This window comes from Delphinus delphis, chromosome 6 (assembly GCF_949987515.2).
Source record: "Delphinus delphis chromosome 6, mDelDel1.2, whole genome shotgun sequence".
Taxonomy (NCBI): domain Eukaryota; kingdom Metazoa; phylum Chordata; class Mammalia; order Artiodactyla; family Delphinidae; genus Delphinus; species Delphinus delphis.
In genome coordinates, this window is record NC_082688.1 from 7963783 (window position 1) to 7974926 (window position 11144).

Below are 11144 nucleotides of genomic sequence, written 5' to 3' on the forward strand. Positions count from 1 at the left end.
CCTCACCCAGGTGCTCATCGCTTTGCCTCCCTCTTACAGTCCTGCTCCATTCCAGGTGGACCGTTCTATGGTGTCTTGCCTCTTGCCACTGTCAGGCAGTCCCCCTTAGTATCTAGCCTGAAGCCCTTATGCTGCTGCTGCTTCAGCGCAGTGCCTCTGGCTTTGGAGACAGATGGAAAAGGACCTCTCTTGAGTCTGTGGCCCCAACAGCTTCCTCTGAACCCTTTGACTTCACCAGAGTACCTACACCAGGAAGTCTTTCCTATTTCCTTCCCCAGCCCAGCAGAGTCTCTCCTGAGGCGTGGGCAGTGGAGGCAGTGAGGTGCTGGAGCCACCCGGATTCTCATCCCTGCCCATCCAGGGGACGTGTCCTGCTCCTTTGTTTCTTATTAAATAATATGCTCTGTCTTCTGTGTTTCAAATGACTTAAGGCGTGACTAGTTTCTGGATGGTAAGATCCCCCAGAGCAGGGACCACCCCTGTTTGTCCTTCATTCATTCATGAATTCATCCATTTCTTCTCTCTTGCCTTCTCCCTTCCCACGTGCAGGGAGCACCTGCCGTGTGCCAGGCATCAGGGAGAAGCTGCCATGTCAGGATCCCAGTGCTGGGCCCAAGGCCCAGCACGAAGTTAGACAAATATTCCTCAGTGCCTACTATGTGTCAAGTCCCCTGCAGGGGTGGGCGAGGCAGGCATTGTCCCTCACAGACCTTAGAGTGTGGGGGGAACAGACAGTGACCACAGATGTCATTAAGTGTGGGCTGAATGAGGATGCCTATGGCGGGGTGCGAGGGTGATGTTTGGACAGGTGGAGGCACGTGGTTGTGTCCATCCAGCTCCCCAGGTGTAGAAAGGAGATGGGCAGATCCGGCTCTGGGGGAGCCCTCGTTAGGGGACTGTGAGCTAACTTCAGGTCCACCAGCCTCAGCACCCTCAGGCCTGGCCTCCTCTGCTCGGCCAAACCGCTGCCTCCTCAGATTAGCTCCTGACCTCCTGCATGGGACAGAGGGGACTCAGGCCCGGGAACAGCACCCTGAGCCTTCACGTATCTCCCCAGAACCCCAACCTGGTCATCTTCCAAGAGCCCGCCAAGGTCAACACCACACAGCTGCCACCCTTCGCTACCAAGGGTGAGCTCCTCAACTGGGCGGATACGAAGGGCCCCATCACCTCTGCTGCTGAGCTGAACAATCCCCAGAGCATCCTCCTCCGTCTGGACCAAGGTCAGCTTCCCCGACAGCCTCTCTGGGTTCAGGACTCGGCTCTGGAGGAATGTGGATTCCTCTGGCTCACTCCTCGGATGTGGACACCGAGGCACTGAGAGGGGATGTGATTTGCCCCAGGTCACACGTAGCAAGTCAGCGCGCTCTCAGGACAGCGGTTACCCCTTCACCAAATGTTAGGTTGAACCATGTGAAATTGCTGCTCTTTGTGAGTTTCTTGAACTATAAAAACAGCTCTTTCTTATTATTTGTGGTGCACCTACTAGGCAGCAAGCCCTATGCTAGGCATCTGGGGACTCTGTGCGGACAGACCCAGACCCTGCCCTCCTGGAGCCGGCCCTGTGGTGGGGAGATGATAATAAACATGTACACAAACAAATCCTATAATTTCAGGTCATGGTAAATTCTATAAGAAAGATAAAAGGGGGATGATGTGCTGGTGGTTGCAGGGCTGCCTCCCTAGCATTATGCCATGAGTTCATACCTTAAATTAACCCTGTGTTGACAGATGAGCAAACAGAGGCCAGGGACTTCCCCTGGGTCCCTCTGCTGTAAGTGGTGGAGGGGTGATTTGAACCCCAGTCCCCCCATGCCCCTCACTCTTTGCTCCTCCATCCTGCCTCCCCCACCATTTCTGTGGCTGAGGGTGGGCGTCTGTATTAGATGCCAGGCTGCTCGAGGAGGAGACATAACTGCGCTTGTCTCCGCAGCCCCGAGGTCACCGTCTTCCTGCAGTCTGGAACCCCACAAGGACATGGGCCACACACTCGAATGGAGCCCTAACGCCCAGGCCTCCGTCCGGGGCTGCCGCTTGGAAGGTGTGGCTGGCCACAAGGAGGCGCACATCCTGAGGGTCCTGCCGGGCCCAGAGGCCTGGTAAGGGTGCCCGCCCCACCCCCCCAGCCCCACCCCTTATAAAGCCCCGCCTCTGTCCAAGCCTCAGCCCCGCCCCTGGCCTGGTCAGAGTCACCCCCACCTATCTCGGGGCCCCGCGCATTTCCTCGTCCACCCCACGGACCCACGACCCACCAGGTTAAGACCGCAGTCGCTGCCCACCCGACCCCAGGTCTTGCCCCTGCCCCGCAAGTCCAGGTCAAGCACCAACCCTCCACACCCCGCCCCCTGCACCCTGCACTACCGCCCGCTCTGATGCGGGGGTCTGTCTCCCCACAGGCCCCGGACAGTGACCGTGAAGGTGGAGCTGAGCTGTGCTTCGAGGGATCCCGACGCCGCCGTGCTCATCCTTCAGGGTCCACCCTACGTGTCCTGGCTCATCGACGCCAACCACAACATGCAGATCTGGGTGAGACCCCGTTCAGGTCTCCCCAAGGCTCCCCAAAGAAAGAAACCAAACTCCCTGCACCATCGCCCCAGCCCTGAGGCTTTATACGTGATGATCTTTCTGCCCCCAACCTCTCCTTCTGTGCACTATCTATTCTTCCCTCAGACCTTCACCTAGATGTTACCTCCTCCAGGAAGTCTTCCATGATCCCTTAGGGAGGCCCCTAACCCAGCCCACAGGGTCAGGAAAGTTTCCTGGAGAGGTGAACTCCAAGCTGAGTTGAAAGACGAACAGGAACCAGTAGATGAGGGGAGGTGGCCCAGGCAGGGGAAACAGCAGGAGCGAACGAGAGAGCAGGATCGAGGCCTGGCAGACCCTCACTGGCCTGCAGGTGCCCCCGCCAGGCCGTGTGCCCCCTGACTGTGTCTGTAGCTCCCTGCTCTGCCTCTCTCCCTGTCATTAGACCACTGGTGAATACTCCTTCAAGATCTTTCCGGAGAAGAACATCCCTGGCTTCCACCTCCCAAACACAACCCAAGGCCTGCTGGGGGAGGCCCGGAGGCTCAACGCCAGTGTAGTAGCGTCCTTTGTGGAGCTCCCTCTGGCCAGTGTCGTCTCTCTGAGGGCACCCAGCTGTGGTGAGCACCCGGATCCCTTCCTCGCCCCCCTCCCTTCCCTTGCCCTCCCCTTGGATCTGTAGCCACGCCCAGCTGCTGTGTGTGCTGGGCAAGTTGCGTCCGCTGGTCAGAGCCCCATTTTCCTCACCTGCATCTCGGGGACACTGAGAGTACCTAGCTATAGAAGTGCTTAGTGCTTAAGAGCACAGCGAGCCCGCAGTGACTGTCTGCCGGCTGCCTCTGCTGCCCTGCAGGCAGTGGGCTGCAGCCCTCACCCACACCGGTCCAGACCACCCCTCCCAAGGAGGGCTGCAACCAGGAGCTGCTCCTGTCCCTGATCCAGCCCAAGTGCTCCGATGACGTCATGACGCTGGTACTCAACAAAGACCTCATCTCGGTAAGGGAACTCCTGGCCTCCGGCCCAGCTGACATGGGCAACTGGTCCTTCCTCTAGCCCAAGAATCTTGGGGTCCTAATCCAGGCAGGGGGACAGATCATATCCCTCGGCAAGCGTCAGTTTTTCCACTTGTAAAATGGGGTTGATAATGGTCCCTACCGTGTGGTGAGAATTACATGAGGTCTGACGACCCAGCCAGGTGTGGAACAGTAAGTGCTCAATAAATAGATACTAGGTAGGCGTCATTATTAATCCTAAATGGAGGCTGAGCTGAGTGGCCACTTAGAATATCTATACAGTATTGGGGCTTCCCTGGTGGCGCAGTGGTTGAAAGTCCGCCTACCGATGCAGGGGACACGGGTTCGTAACCCAGTCCGGGAAGATCCCACATGCCGCGGAGCGGCTCGGCCCGTGAGCCATGGCCGCTGAGCCTGCGCGTCCAGAGCCTGTGCTCCACAACGGGAGAGGCCAGAACAGTGAGAGGCCCGCATACCACAAAAAAAAAAAAAAAAAAAGAATATCTATACAGTATGATCTCTGCCTAACTGAAGAACAAAGATGTTTATTATAAAAATAACACAGGCTTTTTTAAATGTGGAAAAAATTAGAAGAAAATCTCAATCACCCCATCCAAAGACAATGGCTACCAACAATTTGGTGGATTTCTTTCTGGAATGTTTTCTCTGTGTATTTCTTATACAGTGTAATCATATTGGATGCAATTGTCTGTTTCCTGCTATATTCATTTAATGTATTTTTAAAACTTTGACATATGTACTTAATCATATCACTTTTTGATTATTTTTTTAACATTGATTTATTTATTTGGCTGCGCCGGGTCTCAGTTGCGGCAGGCGGGCTCTTAGTTGTGGCATGTGGGATCTTTAGTTGAGGCTTGCATGCGGGATCTAGTTCCCTGACCGGGGACTGAACCCGGGCCCCTGGATTTGGGAGCATGGTCTATTAACCTCTGGGCCACCAGGGAAGCCCCAATAACATCACTTTAAAAGCACATCCAATCCCATGATATTGACACGCCATAATTAACTCCTCCTTCCTCGTTAGACATTTGGGTTGTTTCCAATTCTGTAATATTATAAATATGCAGAAAGTGTCATTGTGCATATGAAATTTTTCTTTAAATAGGATTATTTTCTTAGGATAGGTTTCCACATTAGTGAGATTTCTGGGTCAAAATGAGTGAACATTCTGGAAGTTTTGATACATGTTGCCAACCGGCTTTCCAATAGATGATTCCAATTTTCATTGCTGATTAATGAGAACACTTTGACTCTCTCTCTCCCAAAATTATTATTTTTTGTCTAAAAAACTTTTTGCTGATGTGAGAGTGGGAACACTGTGTTCTATTCTTTTTTTTTTTTTGCGGTACGCGGGCCTCTCACTGTTGTGGCCTCCCCTGTTGCGGAGCACAGACTCTGGACGCGCAGGCTCAGCAGCCATGGCTCATGGGCGCAACCACTCCGTGGCATGTGGTATCCTCCCGGACCAGGGCACGAACCTGTGTCCCCTGCATCGGCAGGCGGACTCTCAACCACTGCGCCACCAGGGAAGCCCTCTGTTCTTGTTTGAATTCTACTTCTTTGATTAGTAGTGAGTTTGGGCTTGGCTTTGTGTGACTGATAATAACCAAAGTCTCTGTGTGCGTTGTAACTTGGTATTTTTCTTGATGATTTTTATTAGCTTTTTACATGAAGAAAGACATTTGTGGCCCTTTGGCCATCATTCTTATTGAAACAATCTCTCCCGGTTTGTTAGAGTTCTTTAAATTTTGGCCAGAGGGTTTTTTAATTTTTTGGACATTTGAAAACGTTGGGCCATCCTAGCTGGTCATCTTTTCCTTTGTGATTTTTTTTCTAGTTTTTCCGAGGCAGGAACTCTCTCTGCCAGAGCCTTGACAAGTCATGCATGTTCTCAGGGATTTTTAGAATGACGTTTAACTCTACATCCATGTGGAAGTCTTTTGGGGTGTGGGGTATTGGGGCCTAGGTGAAGCTCCACCTGTCTGCGGCCCATCTCCCCCTCCTCCCTTGCCTCTGCGTGGCCAGACAGATGTCTGGGAGGTGGAGGGACCAGCGATGGCTGGCATTACTGCTGTCCTGTCCCAAGAGGTCTGGATGCGTACACTGTAATCCATCGATCTTTGAAACATTACACTCCAGTTAAAAAGAATGTTGTAGATCTATAGTATAAATGCGGAAAGATGTCTGTGATTTATTGTTCAGTGAGAAAACCAAACTAAAGCATGAAGGACGGTATGATGCCATTTGTTAAAAATGAGGGGAAAAAAAGGGACTTCCCTGGCGGTCCAGTGATTAAGATTCTGAGCTCCCACTGCAGGGGGAACTAAGATCCCACATGCCGGGCATCACAGCCAAAAAAAAAGGAAAAAAGAAACCAACAAAGCTACACAATTTCTCTGAGTATATATGTCTGTAGAGAAGGAAACACTCATGATGTCACAGATCTTATTGCTACGTACAAAAGTGTTTGTCGAGTTCAGGAAAAGTAGTCTTAAATGGTGTGGGATGATGAAAACTAACAAAAATGGGGAAGGGAGCAGAGGCATGGCTGTGATTTGGGACCCCTGGGGGGTGGTCAGTCCTTGGTGCTGGGGTGTGATTGACAGGCCCCCGGGAGCCCCGTGCCTCCTGACCGTTCCCCCCACCCCCCAACCCTGGCCCAGACTCTGAGGTGCACCATCACGAGCCTGACCTTCTGGGACTCCAGCTGCCAGGCTGAGGACAGAGATGACCAGCTTGTCTTGCGCAGCGGCTACTCCAGCTGTGGCATGATAGTGACAGAAAATGTGATCAGTAACGAGGTAAGAGCTGTGGTGGGAAAGGTATCAGGGCCGGCTTAATTGGTGCCCCCTGGATCTTCCAGGCTGAGGGGCGTTTGGGAGAGCGGGTGTGATGCTCAGTAGGAAGACAAGTTTAGCCATTGGTTGGCTCAGTCTCCCCATCCACAAAAATGGGCGCGTTGGGCGGGATACCCTCTGGGCTCCTTTCCGGCTCTGACCAGCTCCTTGGCTCTGTTCCTGCAGGTGATCGTCAACCTCCTGTCAAGCTCGTCACCACAGCAGGTGAGGGATGATCACCGTGCTAACCCATCTGGTCCCGGGGTCCATTCCTGGCCTGGGAGGGAGCAGGCCTCAGGAAACTCAGGCCCTGATCCTGGCAAGCCAATGTGTCTCCAGCGTGCCTCAGTCTCCCCTTCCGTGCAACGGGAGCAGTACTGTTTAGGGTTATGTTCTCAGCCTCTCAAGTCAGAGGGTTCATGAACATATCGGCTGTGCGGCCTTGGGCAAATCACATAAGCTTTCTGGGCCCAAAGGTCCTGTTAATAGTGGCATAGGAAAGGATCCCCATACGGGATGAGCCATCACTGAGAGGACGCATGAAAAGCACTTCACACGGGTCTCGTGCAGAGCAAGTTCTTGATAAATCTCAGTTTGGGGTGGGGGGTGGTTTAAGGTGGTGATGAAGGTCAGGCAACAACTCTGGACCATGACTCCTGCTCCCACCCCTTACCTCCCTGGCTGGGTGCCTCCCCGACTGACCGAGCCCCCCTCCCATCTCCCACAGAAAAAGGTGCAGTGCGTCAACATGGACAGCCTCTCCTTCCAGCTGGGCCTCTACCTCAGCCCGCACTTCCTCCAGGCCTCCAGCACCATCGAGCTGGGGCAGCAGGGCTTTGTGCAGGTACTGGACTTGACCTCTTAGGCGTTGCCAACGCCTGGGATTTCTCAGAGCCTTTCTTTCCACCCAGTGGAACTTGACTTCCCAGAGGGAGGAGGGAGCCCCCATGGTGCTTGGTGGAGGGGAGAGAGCACAGGCAGAGCTCAGACACTGGTTGGAATGTCCCCTCGTCTTCCTCATTTGCTCCAGGCAGGCCCACAACTGTCCTTCCACCGTCAAGGTTCTGGAGCGGGAACTCTAGAATGAGTCTAGCTTAGTTCATGAGAACAGGCAGGGCAGAGCGTTAAGAGTAACTGACCGTGCCTCGTCCCCCTTCCTACCCATGCAGGTGAGCGTGTCCCCATCGATCCCTGAGCTCACGATCCAGCTGGACAGCTGCCAACTGAACTTGGGGCCTGACATGGAGATCGTGGAACTCATCCAGAGCCAGGCGGCCAAGAGCAGCTGTGTGAGCCTGCTGTCCCCGAGCCCTGGTGGCGACATGCGCTTCAGCTTCCTCCTCCGTGGCTACATGGTGCCCATGCCCACGACTGGCATCCTCAGCTGCACTGTAGCCCTGCGTCTCAGCACTTGGTCCCTGGTGAGTAGGGGCGGGGCTAAGCCCAGCTTCAAGGGTGGCTTCCGGGTCTGGAGTTTTCAGGAAGGGATGTGATAGACCATGAGGATGTGGGACCAGTGGGCGAAAGATACAGCCACAGGCAGGCGCGTGGCCTCTGGGTACCAAGGGCACTCTTTCTGCCACCCTACAGCCTTCTGATGGCTGTGTCTTGGACATTGGTAGGGTATGCAGCCGCAACCATTAGCTAGCCATCCATCCATCCATCCATCCCACCCGGTCACCTATCCATCTTCCCACTATCCCATCCAGTCATCCATTTATCAGTTGCTACTTCTCACCATCCCACCCAGTCATTCATCCACAGTCCTTCCATCAGCCCAGTCCCCCAGCCAGCCAGCCATACATCAATCTCTCTACGCTCCCACCCAGTCATACATCAATCTCTCCACTCAGGAATCCATCCGCCCACCCATCTATCCATGTAGTATGATCACCAGTGTAATCTCAACAAACAGGAGACCTCGGGGAAGAGGGTTAGTACAAAGGACACAAAGTTCTGATCTTCTGCACTTACTGGTCACGTTTCACCCTCCGGTGGATACTGTTCTCAGACACTCAGCCCCGGGCACACTCACACAGTCATCCCCAGGCCCTTGCACTCAGAAGCGTCTCCAGGATTAAAAGCCTCTCTGGTTGTATGAAGCTGGAGAAGCCCCTGAGGCTGCTCCTGAGTGGGCCTCTCCCCCAGCCACAGTGAGCCTGGGCCTCCGGGCTGACCTGGCTCCTCTCACCCAGGCATTCACAAGGGTGATGGACACAGTGCCCCCATCATCCTCACGGGAGCTGGGGCCCTCTCAGCAACTCACAAGAACCATTCCAGCAGCAGCCAGAAGGTGGTGGAGACAGGGCTCAGAGTCAAGGCCCCAGGGTGGGCTGTGACAGGCCAGGGCCACAGAGGCAGGGAGTAAGCCTGGAAGCTGCTGTCGAAGGCTGTGTCACACACTGTGTCCTCTTCCTCCCCAAGGACGTCCAGAGGACTGTCTCCACACGCCTGAACATCGTCAGCCCGGGCCTGCATGGTGAGTTCTAAGTCTCTCCAGGGTTCCAGGGGCTGAGGTCAGAGTGGGGCACGATGGACGGCCCAGAGGGATGGGTCTAGGCACACAGCAGGGAGGACCCCAGAGAGTAGGGTCCACAGCTGCATCTTCCAGATGCAGAGCCTTTGTTCGTGACCACCCCGTGGGCCCGGGTTCCAGGCCTTTGGTTCTTCTTGATCCCCAAGGTTGCTGGCTGACCTTGCCGGGGGGCGGGGGATGGGGCCTCCTAGGATGAGACTTGGGGCAGCACTGACCTCACCTTCCTTAAGGCCCCTACTGTGGAGGGTACGCCTCAGCCCTCAGCCCAGCTCCCTCCAGCCTGGGCAGAAGAGTCCCTGACACTGAAGGCAGAGGTGGGAGAGGCATCTGCCTCTTGGCCATCCCACCTGGGCCTGGATGGAGCCCCTACACCCAGCCTGCAACCAACAGGGCAGGCTAATGACCCCATTGCAGGGATGGGAACTCAGAGGCCTAAGGGGAGGCTGCCTGGCCCACAGTCACACAGGAATCGGGAGTGTGGAAAGAGTGAAGGTTGGGAAAACCCAAGAGCAGAGCTGAAGAGCCCTCAGAGGTGCTCCGGCTTATCCCTACCATGGTATAGGGCTCAGAGAGGGGCAGGCACTGACTTAAGGGCACACAGCGGGACTCGGACTCTCCGGCCCCACTCACACTTTGCTCAGATTATACCATGCCTCCTCCCTAAAAATGCGTCTCTACCAGCCTTGGGAGGCAGAGGCTTGGCCCAAAGGCCTGGCTGGGCCCTCTGGGCGGATTGTCATAGCAACCACGGCTTAGTGTCAGGCATGGGTGTGATGAACCCATTTGCTAGGTGAGGAAACTGGGGTTCAGAGAAGTCAGGGTCAGTAGCTGAGCTGAGACTGGCAGCGAAGCCTGTGCTCCTGGCCAGTACAACAGGGTAGGGGGGCAGGGAGGGGGCGGCAGTGCTGACCACAGCTGTCCTGCCCTTGGTTGCGCAGACAAAGGCCTCGTCCTGCCCGCCGTGCTGGGCATCACCTTTGGCGCCTTCCTCATCGGGGCCCTGCTCACCGCCGCGCTCTGGTACATCTACTTGCACACGCGTGAGTATCCCAGGCCCCCACGATGAGTGCTCAGGACCCCTCCACCACCACCTGGGGGAGCCCGGCGAAGCCTCTGCGGGAGTGGGGAGCCCTGGCCGGGGCCCTGACCTCCGCCCCTGCCCCCAGGTCACCCCGGCAAGCGGGAGCCCGTGGTGGCGGTGGCTGCCCCGGCCTCCTCGGAGAGCAGTAGCACCAACCACAGCATCGGGAGCACCCAGAGCACCCCCTGCTCCACCAGCAGCATGGCGTAGTGCCCAGCCCGGAGTCCTGGGGGCCGCCCAGCCAGCCCTCGCCCAACAGGAGAGACTGAGCAGCCACCAGCTGGGAACCAGTGGCCACGAACTTATCCTGGGACCCCAACCCCTCCACTCGAGCAAGGATGGACAAGGCCCTCTGTACCCACCCCTCCTGCCTCCCTCTCCAAGGCCTGCTGCCAGTGGGGGCACCAGCTTGGAACACCTTGGCGTCCCCCCACCCCACCACGAACCTTCAAACCCAGTGGGCCTGGGGTACGGCTGCCCAGCACCACGGAGAGAGAGTCCGCTGCGCTATATGTCCACATTGCTGTAGCAACCCAAGTCCCTGTAATTTTAACCTGGACCCAGTACTCGGTGACGTGGGCTGGGCAGGAGCTGAGAACTCCAAAACGGACTCAGCCCAGCCCACCCAGGCTGACGGCGCCTCCTGCATGGAAACAGCCAGCCCAGAGCCACCCGGACCTGCTCCCATCGGCCTCTACATCTGGACTGGCCCAACTTTGGCGGGGGAAACAGAAGCCTAGCGGCGCCCAGCCTGGGAGTGAGTGGGGGAGCCTAGCTCCTCCCTGCAACTGTCACACAGAGACCCCCCTCACCGGGCAGCCAGGCTGCCTGTCCTGGGCCCACCCCTATATACTCACCACCAATAAATCAGACCATGAAACCAGTGCTGGGCTGGGCTGAGAGAAGGATAGTGGCACCTAAACTGGGGTTGCGGGGGGAGACAGTTCTGGGTTCAAATCCTGGACCTGCCACTTATTGGCTGTGTGACTGTAGGCAGGTCCCATGGCTTCTTTAAGCCAGGCACAGTTCCCTTATCTGTAAAACGGGTATGAGAATTTGCGATCACAAGGTCTCTCTGCGAGGAGGTCTGCAAAGTGGTGCATGGCACGTGGTCAACGGACATCAATCCA

General features: G+C 55.9%; 1 protein-coding gene across 1 annotated transcript in view; it reads left to right on the plus strand.

Moving 5' to 3' along the window:
- ENG (endoglin) overlaps nt 1–10898 on the plus strand; it is a 30028-nt gene extending 19130 nt beyond the window's left edge. Inside the window, exons 4-15 of the mRNA XM_060014103.1 lie at nt 1058–1223; nt 1934–2099; nt 2397–2526; nt 2969–3143; nt 3377–3519; nt 6224–6361; nt 6584–6622; nt 7125–7241; nt 7567–7818; nt 8822–8876; nt 9872–9973; nt 10100–10898. Of these exons, the coding sequence (XP_059870086.1) occupies nt 1058–1223; nt 1934–2099; nt 2397–2526; nt 2969–3143; nt 3377–3519; nt 6224–6361; nt 6584–6622; nt 7125–7241; nt 7567–7818; nt 8822–8876; nt 9872–9973; nt 10100–10224 (1608 nt within the window). The 3' untranslated portion in view covers nt 10225–10898. The remainder of the gene's footprint in view (nt 1–1057; nt 1224–1933; nt 2100–2396; nt 2527–2968; nt 3144–3376; nt 3520–6223; nt 6362–6583; nt 6623–7124; nt 7242–7566; nt 7819–8821; nt 8877–9871; nt 9974–10099) is intronic.
- The last annotated feature ends 246 nt before the right edge of the window (nt 10899–11144 follow it).